General features: G+C 43.2%; 1 protein-coding gene across 1 annotated transcript in view; it reads right to left on the reverse strand.

The window, feature by feature from the left end:
* LOC311149265 (glutamate receptor ionotropic, NMDA 2C-like) overlaps nt 1-11,311 on the reverse strand; it is a gene marked incomplete at both ends in the record, with an annotated part of 49,439 nt that extends 38,128 nt beyond the window's left edge. The window contains one exon of the mRNA XM_084186378.1: nt 10,889-11,311. Coding sequence (XP_084042504.1) covers nt 10,889-11,311 — 423 coding nt within the window. The remainder of the gene's footprint in view (nt 1-10,888) is intronic.
* Nucleotides 11,312-14,533: the final 3,222 nt, after the last annotated feature.

Consider the following 14,533-nt stretch of genomic DNA (forward strand, 5'->3'; position numbering starts at 1 on the left):
CATATCTGATGATCTGATGTCTGAATCAAATCGCTTGAGGGGATTTAAGGGAATCTGGTTGGAAACAGGTGTCCGTTACCAATACTACGTGCTGAATATGAAACTAAATCTCGTATAGGTGTAGGGCAGATTTTGCCAGATGTTTGTTTCTTAATGTTGATGGTGATTAGTATATGGTGTTGTTGTTTCCATGAAAAGGTTGTGACTATAGACTGACGTCCCATTGTGCCTCTGTACTGTAAGTGTTTCATAAAGAAGATTTAAAGTAAACTAGTTAACAGCTTAGCCTCCACTGGCACTGCGAGAGTTTAGGACTATAAGGTTCTATCTGCAAAAAGATGATTCTGAGATAATTGGCTTTAAAGTTCCGGACCCTCATTGGTTTGAATGGTGTCAGCAATTTTTTATCTTGTATTCTTTTAAACTTAACAACATGAATTGGGTTATTTAGAGTACTATATAGGTAGAGAACATTGAACAGAACAAGGCTATGTCTATAAAAAAAAAAGATCTACAAAATTGCAGATAGAACCTTAGTCCCAAGCTCTCGAGTCTGGTCAGTGGTCTGTTTAACAAGAGTGATATGTCTTCTGTAATCTGTTTACAAACAACAAGATAGAGTGATATGTCTTTATATACTTTAACAAAAACACATATCTCATCTCTTCTCCCTAATTGTATGTTTTATATTAACCAACTGGCTCTTTGCTTGAGTGCTTTGTGGCTTTGTGGGTAACAGATTAGCAGCTGAATGCTTTACAAATGGGTTGAATTGGGGTCAGATGAGAGATAAAAGCCATATATATCACTGCACAGATGCTTTTATAGGACCACAGGTCAGTGGTCAAGAACCCCAATACAACAGATTTTCTTTTCAGAATACAATGCCCTCTACAGTAGCCATTCCAGAAGGGCCGGTGGAGAGAAAGAGGCAGACGTGCTCTGCCTCGTTCTCTCTCTTGTTGCCTCTCTCTTTCTCTCTTCTTCCTCCCTTTGTGCAAGAGGAGCACATGGCAGCCTGCTCTCTCTCTCTCTCTCTCTCTCTCTCTCTCGCTCTCTTTCTCTCTCTCTCCAATGGTGAGTGACTTCTGGACATGGATCTTTGCTGCGGCATATGTCCGCCTGCAACTGCCAGCGTGATGTGCCCTGGCACTGTCGTCATGTGCTCGTCCCATGTGCTGACGTCACAGAGAACCTGCGCAGGGCCGAGGAACAGACGTACACCGCCGTAGTCATTAGTCCTTCCTCACAATAATAGAGGAGATCCAAAGGCAGTAACAGATAGCACTGCATTACAATAATTTTGTACGTTTGAGTTTTATTGCATCCATTTTGAATGCATTTATATTACATTGTAACACTAAAGTGAGCACAAATTTGTCACTGTCTGAATTGTCTTGTATTCTGTAATTCTCATGCTAAATTATCTAGTAAATTATTATGCGCCATAAACAATGTTTATTATATGCCTTTGACTTGAAGAAAACCAGGACAAAAAATATATTAAGTGATTTTCTTATGTATTCATGCATCCTTACTCAGATTGCAGACTCCCATACAGATCCTCTGAATACCATCCCTGCCTATTTAGCCCTGTCTAGACAGTTCATACTGTATCTGTGTCACTGGCCCCAGGATGCATAGCAACAAGGTAGAGAGGGACACAAGTAGGTTTAGCATGTGAAGAAAGGAAGAGAGAAAAAGGTTGCTCTACTTTAGGGATGGGCCTCAGGCTCCCCTTCCTGCTTTGAGAAACGAGGTCTGCTACTGCTGCTCGCTCTGTTTCCCAACACCTCTCCGGACCACTGAAGCAAAGAGACTCTGGACCCAATCCTAACTTAAGATACATGTAAACTTATGCATAAATTATGCATTAATGTCAATGGGAGATTTAAGATGTAATAAAAAAATGTGGGTTACAGACATAAATCTCAAGTTAGGATTCGGTCCCCAGTGATAGGTGTGTGAAGCGAGACGGCTGGACAGACAGTCTGAATGCTGTCTTGTCTACCTGGGACTACTACAGTATGATGTTGTCTGATACGTCATGTCTCTGTCTATTGGGCTTTGCTGCAAGTGTGTTGTGGTTAAACATTTGATACATGACTGTCCCCTGCTATTCCCCTTGTGAATCATGTTAGAACATGGCATTGTCAAAGATCACATGTAATATAGTACAGATCAGATCAAATCAAATTAGGATTTGGGTACTGTATATGTTGTTTGAATCACAAGAGGTTGGGGAGGACGGGCTCGTGGTAATGGCTGGAGCGTAATAGGTGGAATAGGTGGAATGGTATCAAATACATCAAACACATGTTTTCCATTCCATTTGCTCCATTCCAGCCATTATTATGAGCCGTCCTCCCCTCAGCAGCCTCCACTGGTTTGTATGTACATTTCCCCAGTATGTATGTGATTCTGTGTTTGTCCTACATATGTAGGATCTTAATTTGATCACCCTGTTGTTGCAGGAAATATCCTGTACAGCTGGAAAGGCAAACTTGTAGTGTATTCAATGTTTTAAAAGGCTTCTATAGTTTCTAATTTCCACTTAAAAATGTCAGTTTTGATTTGCCCTAACAAAAAATGTATCAACCCCTACAAAAATGTCCATTATTTATAATCCACACAATAATAATAATTTCCTGTTGCTGCAGGATTATTTTCCTGCTGTGAGAAACTGGTCAAATGAAGGTCCTACATATTTCATCCTGAGAAGGAAGAAGAGGATAAGGCTAAAGACTGTGATTAGAATGGCGACGGAGGAGATGGATGCCGTTTTAAGGGCTCCTAACTAACTATGCTATTTTGTAACAATGCTATTTCGCATTGTTTGTAACTTATTTTGTACATAATGTTGCTGCTACTCTCTCTTATATCTTATATCTACTCTCTCTCTCTGGATATCAGAACAGCGACTACTCACCTCGAACTGGACAAATATTTTTTCTTTAATGAGTCCGACGCAAAGGATATACTGCTTCTCCGAGACCAGGCCCAAATCCTTGTCATTCGCGTGAAGATAAGACGGAAATACAGGGGGTGGAGATCGGGGTGACTTGTGAGAATTCATTGTCGAGTGGGTAACCCGCCTCTACCATCCGTTCTATTGGCCAACGTGCAATCACTGGAAAATAAACTGGATGATCTCCGCTCAAGATTATCCTACCAACGGGACATTAAAAACTGTAATATCTTATGTTTCACCGAGTCGTGGCTGAACGACGACACGGATAATATACAGTTGGCTGGGTTTTCCCGTGCATCGGCAGGACAGAACAGCTACGTCTGACGAGGGGTGGTGGTGTGTGTATATTTGTCAATAACAGCTGGTGCGCAATGTCTAATATTAAAGAGGTCTCGAGTATTGCTCGCCTGAGGTAGAGTACCTCATGATAAGCTGTAGACCACACTATCTACCAAGAGAGTTTTCATCTATATTTTTCGTAGCCGTCTATCTACCACCACAAACCGATGCTGGCACTAAGACCGCACTCCACAAGCTGTATAAGGCCATAAGCAAACAAGAAAATGCTCATCCAGAAGCAGCGCTCCTAGTGGCCAGGGACTTTTAATGCAGGCCTTTCTACCAGCATGTCACATGTGCAACCAGAGGAAAAAAAACTCCAGAACACCATTACTGCACACACAGAGACGCATACAAAGCTCTCTCTCGCCCTCCATTTGGCAAATCTGACCATATACCACCTCAGTCACCGGCTTCATCAATAAGTGCATCGACGACGTCGTCCCCACAGTGACTGTACATATATATCCCAACCAGAAGCCATGGATTACAGGCAACATCCGCACTGAGCTAAAGGCTAGAGCTGCCGCTTTCAAGGAGCGGGACACTAATCCGGACGCTTATAAGAAATCCTGCTATGCCCTCAGACGAACCATCAAACAGGCAAAGCGTCAATACAGGACTAAGATTGAATCCTACTACACCGGTTCTGACGCTCATCCGATGTGGCAGGGCTTGCAAACTATTACGGACTACAACGGGAAACAAAGCCGCGAGTTGCCCAGTGACGCGAGCCTACCTGATGAGCTAAACGCCTTTTATGCTCGCTTCGAGGTAGCCAACACTGAAGCATGCATGAGAGCACCAGCTGTTCCAGACGACTGTGTGATCACGCTCTCTGTAGCCGATGTGAGCAAGACCTTTAAACAGTTCAACATTCACAAGGCTGCGGGGCCAGATGGATTACCAGGACCAACTGGCAAGTGTCTTCACTGACATTTTCAACCTCTCCCTGACCGGGTTTGTAATACCTACATGTTTCAAGCAGACCACCATAGTCCCTGTGCCCAAGAAAGCGAAGGTAACCTGCCCCGCAGCACTCACGTCGGTATCCATGAAGTGCTTTGAAAGGCTGGTCATGGCTCACATTAACACCATCATCCTGGAAACCCTAGACCCACTCCAATTCGCATACCACCCCAACAGATCCACAGATGACACAATCTCAATCGCACTCCACACTGTCCTTTCCCACCTGGACAAAAGGAACACCTATGTGAGAATGCTGTTCATTGACTACAGCTCAGCGTTCCACACCATAGTGCCCACAAAGCTCATCACTAAGGTAAGGATCCTGGGACTGAACACCTCCCTCTGCAACTGGATCCTGGACTTCTGACGGGCCACCCCCATGTGGTAAGGGTAGGCAACAACACGTCTGCCATGCTGATCCTAAACACGGGGGCCCCTCAGGGGTGCATGCTTAGTCCCCTCCTGTTCTCCCTGTTCACCCACGACTGCGTGGCCAAGCACGACTCCAACACCATCATTAAGTTTGCTGACGACACGACATTGGTAGTCCTGATCACCCACAACGATGAGACAGCCTATAGGGAGGAGGTCAGAGACCTGGCAGAGTGGTGCCAGGACAACAACCTCTCCCTCAACGTGAGCAAGACAAAGGAGATGATCGTGGACTACAGAAAAAGGAGGGCCAAACACGCCCCCATTCACATCGATGGTGCTGTAGTGGAGCGGGTTGAGAGTTTCAAGTTCTTTGGTGTCCACATCACCAACAAACTATCATGGTCCAAACACACCAAGACAGTTGTGAAGAGGGCACAACAACACCTTTTCCCCCTCAGGAGACTGAAAAGATTTGGCATGGGTCCACAGATCCACAAAAAGTTATACAGCTGCACCGTAGAGAGCATCCTGACCAGTTGCATCACCGCCTGGTATGGCAACTGCTCGGCATCCGACCGTAAGGCGCTACAGAGGGAAGTGCGTACGGCCCAATACATCACTGGGGCCAAGCTTCCTGCCATACAGGACCTACAGTGGGGGAAAAAAGTATTTAGTCAGCCACCAATTGTGCAAGTTCTCCCACTTAAAAAGATGAGAGAGGCCTGTAATTTTCATCATAGGTACACGTCAATTATGACAGACAAAATGAGAAAAGAAATTCCAGAAAATCACATTGTAGGATTTTTTTATACATTTATTTGCAAATTATGGTGGAAAATAAGTCTTTGGTCAATAACAAAAGTTTCTCAATACTTTGTTATATACCCATTGTTGGCAATGACACAGGTCAAACGTTTTCTGTAAGTCTTCACAAGGTTTTCACACACTGTTGCTGGTATTTTGGCCCATTTCTCCATGCAGATCTCCTCTAGAGCAGTGATGTTTTGGGGCTGTCGCTGGGCAACACAGACTTTCAACTCCCTCCAAAGATTTTCTATGGGGTTGAGATCTGGAGACTGGCTAGGCCACTCCAGGACCTTGAAATGCTTCTTACGAAGCCACTCCTTCATTGCCCGGGCGGTGTGTTTGGGATCATTGTCATGCTGAAAGACCCAGCCACGTTTCATCTTCAATGCCCTTGCTGATGGAAGGAGGTTTTCACTCAAAATCTCACGATACATGGCCCCATTCATTCTTTCCTTTACACGGATCAGTCGTCCTGGTCCCTTTGCAGAAAAACAGCCCCAAAGCATGATGTTTCCACCCCCATGCTTCACAGTAGGTATGGTGTTCTTTGGATGCAACTCAGCATTCTTTGTCCTCCAAACACGACGAGTTGAGTTTTTACCAAAAAGTTATATTTTGGTTTCATCTGACATTATGACATTCTCCCAATCCTCTTCTGGATCATCCAAATGCACTTTAGCAAACTTCAGACGGGCCTGGACATGTACTGGCTTAAGCAGGGGGACACGTCTGGCACTGCAGGATTTGAGTCCCTGGCGGCGTAGTGTGTTACTACTACTGCAGCTCTCTGCAGGTCACACACTAGGTGTGGTTCTGGGATTTTTGCTCACCGTTCTTGTGATCATTTTGACCCCACGGGGTGAGATCTTGCGTGGAGCCCCAGATCGAGGGAGATTATCAGTGGTCTTGTATGTCTTCCATTTCCTAATAATTGCTCCCACAGTTGATTTCTTCAAACCAAGCTGCTTACCTATTGCAGATTCAGTCTTCCCAGCCTGGTGCAGGTCTACAATTTTGTTTCTGGTGTCCTTTGACAGCTCTTTGGTCTTGACCATAGTGGAGTTTGGAGTGTGACTGTTTGAGGTTGTGGACAGGTGTCTTTTATACTGATAACAAGTTCAAACAGGTGCCATTAATACAGGTAACGAGTGGAGGACAGAGGAGCCTCTTAAAGAAGAAGTTACAGGTCTGTGAGAGCCAGAAATCTTGCTTGTTTGTAGGTGACCAAATACTTATTTTCCACCATAATTTGCAAATAAATTCATTAAAAATCCTACAATGTGATTTTCTGGAAAAAAAATTCTCAATTTGTCTGTCATAGTTGACGTGTACCTATGATGAAAATTACAGGCCTCTCTCATCTTTTTAAGTGGGAGAACTTGCACAATTGGTGGCTGACTAAATACTTTTTTTCCCCACTGTATATACTAGGCGGTGTCAGAGGAAGGCCCAAAAAATTGTCAAAGACTCCAGTCACCCAAGTCATAGACTGTTATCTATGCATAGTCACTTTACCCCTACCTATATGTACAAACTACGTCGACTAACCTGTACCCCTGCACATTGACTCGGTACCGGTACCCCCTGCATATAGCCTCAGTATTGTTATTTTATTGTGTTACTTTTTATTTAATTTTTATTTTATTTAGTAAATATTTTCTTAACTCTATTTCTTGAACTGCATTGTTGGTTAAGGGCTTATAAGTAAGCATTTCATGGTAAGGTCTACACCTGTTGTATTTGGCATATGTGACCAATACAATTTTATTTTATTTTATTTTATCTCTACCCTGTCATGTCGTACATAGCAGCCACCAGTCACCAGTCACCCCTGGTTGTAAATCCCCAGTGGGAATGAATGCACCAAAGCCCCCCTTGCATTTTAACAATCCAGGCATGTGTGTTAGCCATGATTGATTGGCACTAGTGAAGCAGAATTTATTTAATTTCCACCAGAAGGTGATATATGGCTGCATGCCTCACAGCTACATTAGAATCCTCTGTTAAGGAAGTTCTCTCTCTGTTTGACGACTGCAGACAGACAACAGACAGACAACAGACAAGCACATTCTCCTTGAGTTGGGTTTTTCTGAATCTGCCCTATACTTCTTGTAAAACCCTGTTGGTCCTCACCCACACACATTCCAGGGATTAGATGATTTGTGTCTGCTAGGCTATTGATTATCCAATGATTGTTTTAACTTTTTCTAATTTCAAGAAAAAAAAGGAATAATAGGTTTCTAATGGGTTATTCTAATTTAACTAATCAACATGCTAATTGAGCCAAATCTCCTCAGGATAGGAATCTGTTCTCTGTTAATTTCTCGCCATCCTCTTCGAGCGAGATCAAACTCCATGCTTTCTCAGAGACTACATTTTAAATAATTGAGTTGGCTTGTTGACCAGCTTGGACGGCGTCCCACTAATCAATCAACGGTGAGCAATCTCTCAGCCTCGTTGAAAAGCTCATTTAAAGGTATCTTAAAGGTTCATATAAATGGCTACATCTGAAGTGGTGACATTTAAGTTCCATTACATTTTAAATTAAGTAATGAATATACATTTCAAGTGCGTAAGCACACAAACACATTTTGTGAGCGTTTATTTCCATATTCTGTCAATTAATTCATCCCCAATTTTAACTTTTCCAAAGGATTGTATCTTTGAACATTTAAATCACTCTGTTTGGTACAGGCACACTTTGTGTAAGTAATATATAGACCAGCCCAAGCCTGGATTTGAGTCCATGGTCCCACCAACAGTTAGTTAATTCTATGTAAAACGAATTGTTCCGGTGAAGACAGTTTAGCTGACTTAAGCCACAGGAAGGATGACATCACCACACAAGGCTGCGCTAGCTGCAATCTACCTCTGTTTCCTGTAGAAAGGTACCATTCATGTTCAGGCTCAGGGACACAAAACAGATGTGCTGATGGACATCACGTCCCACCATACTGTCTCTACCTGCTCTGGCAGGGGCTGTTGGTGGCCTTGGTTTTTATGAAGATAGAGCTCTTCTAATCAGTCTGAGCCTGTGAGTGCCACCATGCCATGGGCAAGGCTCTATGCCAGCCTCTAATGAGGCCTGTGCCACTTCAGTTTCTCTCTCTCTGTCATCAACTCTGGATTCAACATTAGGTGTTCTCTGCTCTGGATATAAGCCTTGAGTTTTGTATCGTACTATTGTTATTACATTGTTATTGCATGATTTAACGTTGGTATAACTGATTATGAGCCATGTGTCAGTACGACCTAGCCTACACAGTATTGTACATAGTACACATAATAATTACCACACACTCTCAATTAAACAGCTGCCAACCTTTAGGTAATTGCATTTTTCCTATTTTATTTATGTTGGATTTTATTATGAATGATTAGCTGTTGTGTTCCCCAACTTGGCTTAATTAAAGTGTAAATGACCTGCTGGAGCTATTAGCTAGCCAGTGACACCCCTTTTATTGCCCAGAAGAAGCTATGCTCATGCCCTGATTGCCATGTTTCCTTGAATTCATGTGGCTATTTGACAAGGGAGCAGTCCAGTAATGTGTGGACTGGAATAAGGAAATGTAAATTACAACGGCAGCTGTTGGGAGACGTGGGTGCTGGATGTAACAAAGCACAGTGTCTAATACACCGGTCTATTGCCAGTCTGTTGGGCCCTATATTGATTACTGTTTTGTTGATGGACCCCGTTTTACTTCTAACAAATAAACCTTCCCTCTCAATCATCTCGGCCACGCACAAAGTAAAGTTTGAATCAATTCATCTATTTTTTGTTTAGAAAAATTGATTTAAATTCAATTGAGTTGGAATGCATCCATTTTAACCAGCTTTCTATTGAACCGCAACCCCCATGAGGATTTGTATGAATGTGAATGCATAATCGAGGTACTGAGAGCCCATGGCCCTGGCCGTCTCCTGTTGTGGAGGAACACGTTTCTCACATTTATTATGAAAATCTCACAAACATGAGGGAGAGAAAATCCTATTTGAGCTGTGGATTAACTGATGGAATTGAGGGTGGCGGGCAGACCTCATATTTTCCGCTACTCAGTTCCCTGTGTGCCACATACTCAAACAGCCAGCTACCGGAGCTGAAATGACTAGCATTGATTAGACATTACAATGCAGCAGTTTTCTCCTCGTGCTCCGACCGGCCGAGGTCAGCCAGCCTGCTTTATCAACCTCCATTTTCCCCCGCTGAATAAACGATGTGATGCTCATAATGTGCATTCTCTGTTTCTGTGAGTAGTATTGTGATGCTCATAACGTGCATTCTCTGTCTCTGTAAGTAGTATTGTGACGCTCATAACAGGCATTCTCTGTCTCTGTGAGTAGTATTGTGATGCTCATAATGTGCATTCTCTGTTTCTGTGAGTAGTATTGTGATGCTCTGCAAAACGCAGAGCTGTGTTTGTCCTATGAGAAGATTGATGGTGATATAGTTAGAGAACACAGCCATTTCAGTCTAATTAAAGTTCCTCTCTGTGGCTGAGCCCTTTGTGTAATGCTCTGGGAGATGGATCACTGCTCCTAAACCTATGAGGCTTTACTCTAAAAGCAATTTAACGGCAGTCTAATCTGTATCACAAACATCTTTCTGACAATTTACTGGTGCCAAACTCCAGTGCATGATGCCCTGTAATATAACACATTTCAAATCATTGCATAACTCTATTGACATGAGGGGTCCAACTGTAAACTGTACATTTGTTACCAGCGAATACAAATAGATTTCTCTAGTTTAACATCTTTATATTTTGTGGGACCAGAAGTTTAAAAATAGACAAGGATGTAGTGACAGAGGCCATCATGTTTTGATTTTGACCTTCAAAATGTCCTCTATTCATACTTTAATGAGTGTATTATATGCAGTATTTGGACATCCCTCTGCTACCTGGTTTAAGCCATTGGATATTGTCCAACACTGTATCTTGTTGTTTCAGTCATTCTGGCCTGGGACAGTCAGTGTCTGTATGGGCAGCATTAACATCCAGTGTGTTTATAATCATGTGCTGTAAGTCACCTGGAAATGGCAATGTGTGTGTCTGCTAATGACAATGTTAATTAAGACTCTGATAATCACCAGACGAATGACTGTTGGCCTGTGTGTGTGTGGTGGAGCGCTTTCAAGATCTGAGTGCTTTGCTCACCTTGGGGGGTCCTGTGTTGTTGCTATTGTTGTTTTGGTTTTATTATTTGCACTGTGAGAAGTCCAAAATCTCTGATGTAATGTGACTGTGTAGTCATAAACCACACATCAGTTAAGCTGCTATTCTCTACAGCAGTTTGGGGAAACAAATAATATGGCCTTTCAGGTTATATCAAAATCAAAATAAGATGCAAATTAAGCATGTTCCTCAGGCAGCCTAGACACTAGCAGCCAAGTGTCCCCAGCCCAGCCTAACCCTGGTCACTGACCTTATGTGGCAGGACCATGGCGGAGCCCCCGCTGATGCCCACGATGGGCACGGCCGTCTGCAGTGCAATGAAGTCCAGGATCTGTGCCACGGCTTCCGAGCCAATATTGTCCTCAAACACCACGCCATGGACGCGGTTGGCCGCCAGTGTGTCACAGATGCGTGTGAGCAGGGTCCGAGGGTTGGTGTTGTTTACCAGCACTGTGATGGGGTTCACCTCCAAGGGCAGGTCCATGAAGTTCTCCCTGCTGAGACGCCCCTTGATCTCCTGCTGGTAGGCCGAGCCGCTGAACACCACTGCCACGTTGACTGCTGGCAAGGGCGTTGCGAACGGCCGGCCTTGGCACCGGGGGGCAGTGCAGAGTAGCAGCAGCAGCGGCCACCACCATGGGGAGTCGCTCAAGCAGCCTAGACGAACGCCCATCTCAGTCACCTACTGCCTGAGAGAGGGGACGAGGGTGGGGATGAGAAGAGGAGAGAAGAGAGAGATGGGTAAAGACATGATTATTAGATACATGGGACCGTTTTGTGTCATTTGTGCAATGTTGTGATAATGCTTAGTAATCTCTCCAGGCTAGCCAACCAAACCAACTGCCTGTTGTTTAGAGACATTTTAGCTTCATCTGTGAGTAATGTGCTTCATGTGCTGGTGTGTCTCTATGCAAGCGGCCATTAGTGGTGGGCTGGGTCAGGTGGATGATGAGAGACCCAGGGTAGTATTTTTTGAGTGAGTGTTTGGCGTGCAACACAAGGCAGTGGGCAGGTTGCTGTGCCTGCGGATGGCAGCTGCGGCCCCACTACTGTTGTACTCTGCAGTCCAATACAGCAGATGGTGCCTACTGTTTAATGCAACAAATGGAAAACAAGGATTTACCATTTCGCTCTCGTGACATTTTTTTTCCCTCTGAAATTGTGCTGCAGAGCTATTTCAACTTAATCTGCAAAAAGTCTGAATGCAGGTATTATGTGCTGTGAATAGCCAGTGAATAGGTGCAGACCTGGTTTTGGCCATGGAGGCTTTTTTTAACGGCAGCTACATACTGTATTTCTAAGGCATTGTTTATGGAAAAAACCTAATGTAACTTAACATTGGATAACAGTTTTCCCTTAGTTGAGCCTTTGAAATGAATTGATAAGATCAGTGTTTATAACACTGCATTGCTAATAGACTTTAATGCAATTTTCCCAAAGTACAGTGACACAGTGACAGTAACAAAGTCTGTTAAGTGATTCCCTTTTAGATTAAAATCATAAATCCTTCATTCATGTTCCAGGTAATGAATAAATTATCAAATTGACCAGAAACTCTTTGCCAAAATACATTTAGCTTCCAAAAACATAATTGCCTTGTTTTGATCTTCCAGATATGTATAGCTGTAGGACAAAATATAAAAAAATATGTATTTCACAATGGAGTTGAATGGAGTTAGATCCTAGAGCATTACATTCACCAATCCATGTAATGTCTGGTCAGATACTGTGTCCCTCTGTCAGACAGAGTCATCCTCTGTGACTTATCTGTCACACTGCCGCCTGCAGGCCTGACTGTGTGGTGTGCGTGTGTGTGTGTGTGCGTGTGTGTATGGTATCCTGTCATGGGGACCTGATTTAGCAAGCGTGGGAGCCAGTATGAAAAGTGTATGCACTGGATAAGAGTGTCTGCTAAATGACTAAAATGTAAAAATGTAAATGTAAATCACAGTGGGGTGAATACAATGTAATCCTCAGTATTCCTTGGTGGGTGTCATGGCCCATGGCATAATTGTATCTCCCTATCAAGACATGTAGGATAGCTGGGGACCCTCTGCTGTCCCCCCATTCCTCAACCCCTGCCTGACAGAGGGAATGGGACGAGGGGCTTGTGTAACGTTGATGGAGTGTACCAGTAAAGTGTCGGTGGCGTTCCCCAAGGGGTAATTGGTTGGACTACGTGATAATATAGTCTCCACTCTGAAAAGCTGCCTCCCAGAGGAACTTAGGGCTTTCTGCATCGCACTGCTGGTCAGGGACCTTATCAGCAGCACATGGCTGAGAAAGGACCATTATAGATTGTCATTAGTAGCGGAGCAGCCTGGAACACCAATGATGGTATAGCTGCTGAGAATGGAAAGGCTTTATGAAAGTTGATAGATATTGACCATATCAAAAACATTATGTATTTGCTGTGCTGATTGACATACATATTTTCATTTTATGACATCATTGCTGAGTTTCCTCTGTCATACAAATAGGCAATATTTCTGTCATTGATCATGTAGGCTGATTGATAATCCCTTAAATTGTTAAGAACACAGTATTGCTTTCCATGGGCGGTGTGTTCAATAGGGCGATATGGGCGACGCACTGCCAAACGGGAAAAGGAAGGGATTTTTTTTCTAATCAATTATATCATGGCAACAGTAGTTCAGTGTTCACGTCTGATCTGCCAGCCACTAAATGTCCAATCAGGCTAAAGTCGTGCTTCAAATGTCCCCGCCCGTTTTGGGGCGATTTCAGTCAGGTTGAAAATCGCCCAGAAGTCTCTCATAGCCTCTAATGTAAAATATTTTTTTTTCAAATTTCTGAGCTTTCAATACATTCTCTATGGGTGTCTGAGGGCTTGCACTTACGCGCTTTCGTCATACGTAACGTAACGTAACCATGAACGGCAGACAGCAACGCTTGGACAGCGACTGGTGTAACCGACATGCACCATCTTTCAGAAAAGATTAAGAAAAATGAGCTGTCAAAGACCCACATTGATAGCTGTTTGAGATTGTCTGCTTTGGTGAGAGTGAATATTGCCACACAACTGGATGAGGGATACAGGCTAGCTGTCCGCCGCCACAACGATGAGGTTAGCAACAGCAGAGTCGTGAACACTGTCTACGAGAATCGAGACGACCTCATAGAATGTTTTGAAGCCATCCGGACGGGTTCATTGGGTTCATTTGACCAGCCCACCGTACCAGAAGCTACAGAATAAGGACATCGATGCTGTCTTTATCAAACGTGCCCTCGACAGCTTCGCAAGCAGTGTGCAGGCCATAAGGTAAGATAAAGATTAAACAATATCATTCGATCTTTCTCAAAGCAGAGCTTTATTTGAAAATGTATGCATGAAAGGAGACTGCATTTGTGTTTGAAATTACATTATTGTCATTATATATGGCCAGTGGTGTAATCTATCTTATTTTATATACTATGTGTACTGTACAGTGGTGCTCATAAGTGTATGAACACATTCTAAAGCTGACTAAAAAGAGGAATAAAAAAATAAAAAAATCATCTTTTGGAAATTGATCTTAATGACTTAATTAAAAAAGTTGGAAAATCCAACCTTTAAGGACACCAATTTTCTTTTCTTTTTTATTCCTCTTTTTAGTCAACTTTAGCATGGGATCATAAGCTTATGAGCACCACTGTATACTGTGCTGAACATCCAGGCTATGTGAGACACAAAGGCTAACTTAAACACTAAAGACTTTATGCATCCCTGCCCATTTTAAGTGGAACTGAAGTATTTGTACTATACATGGATACATTGCATATACCTGTGCATCACATAGACAACAATACTGTACAAAGCCAACAAACACATTGGTCTGTTTGCCTTCAGGGACTCCTCTCAACAGCAGCTGCAAGAAGCAACAGGAGCCAAAAGACC

Source organism: Coregonus lavaretus, assembly GCF_964263955.1.
Source record: "Coregonus lavaretus genome assembly, chromosome: 2".
NCBI lineage: Eukaryota > Metazoa > Chordata > Actinopteri > Salmoniformes > Salmonidae > Coregonus > Coregonus lavaretus.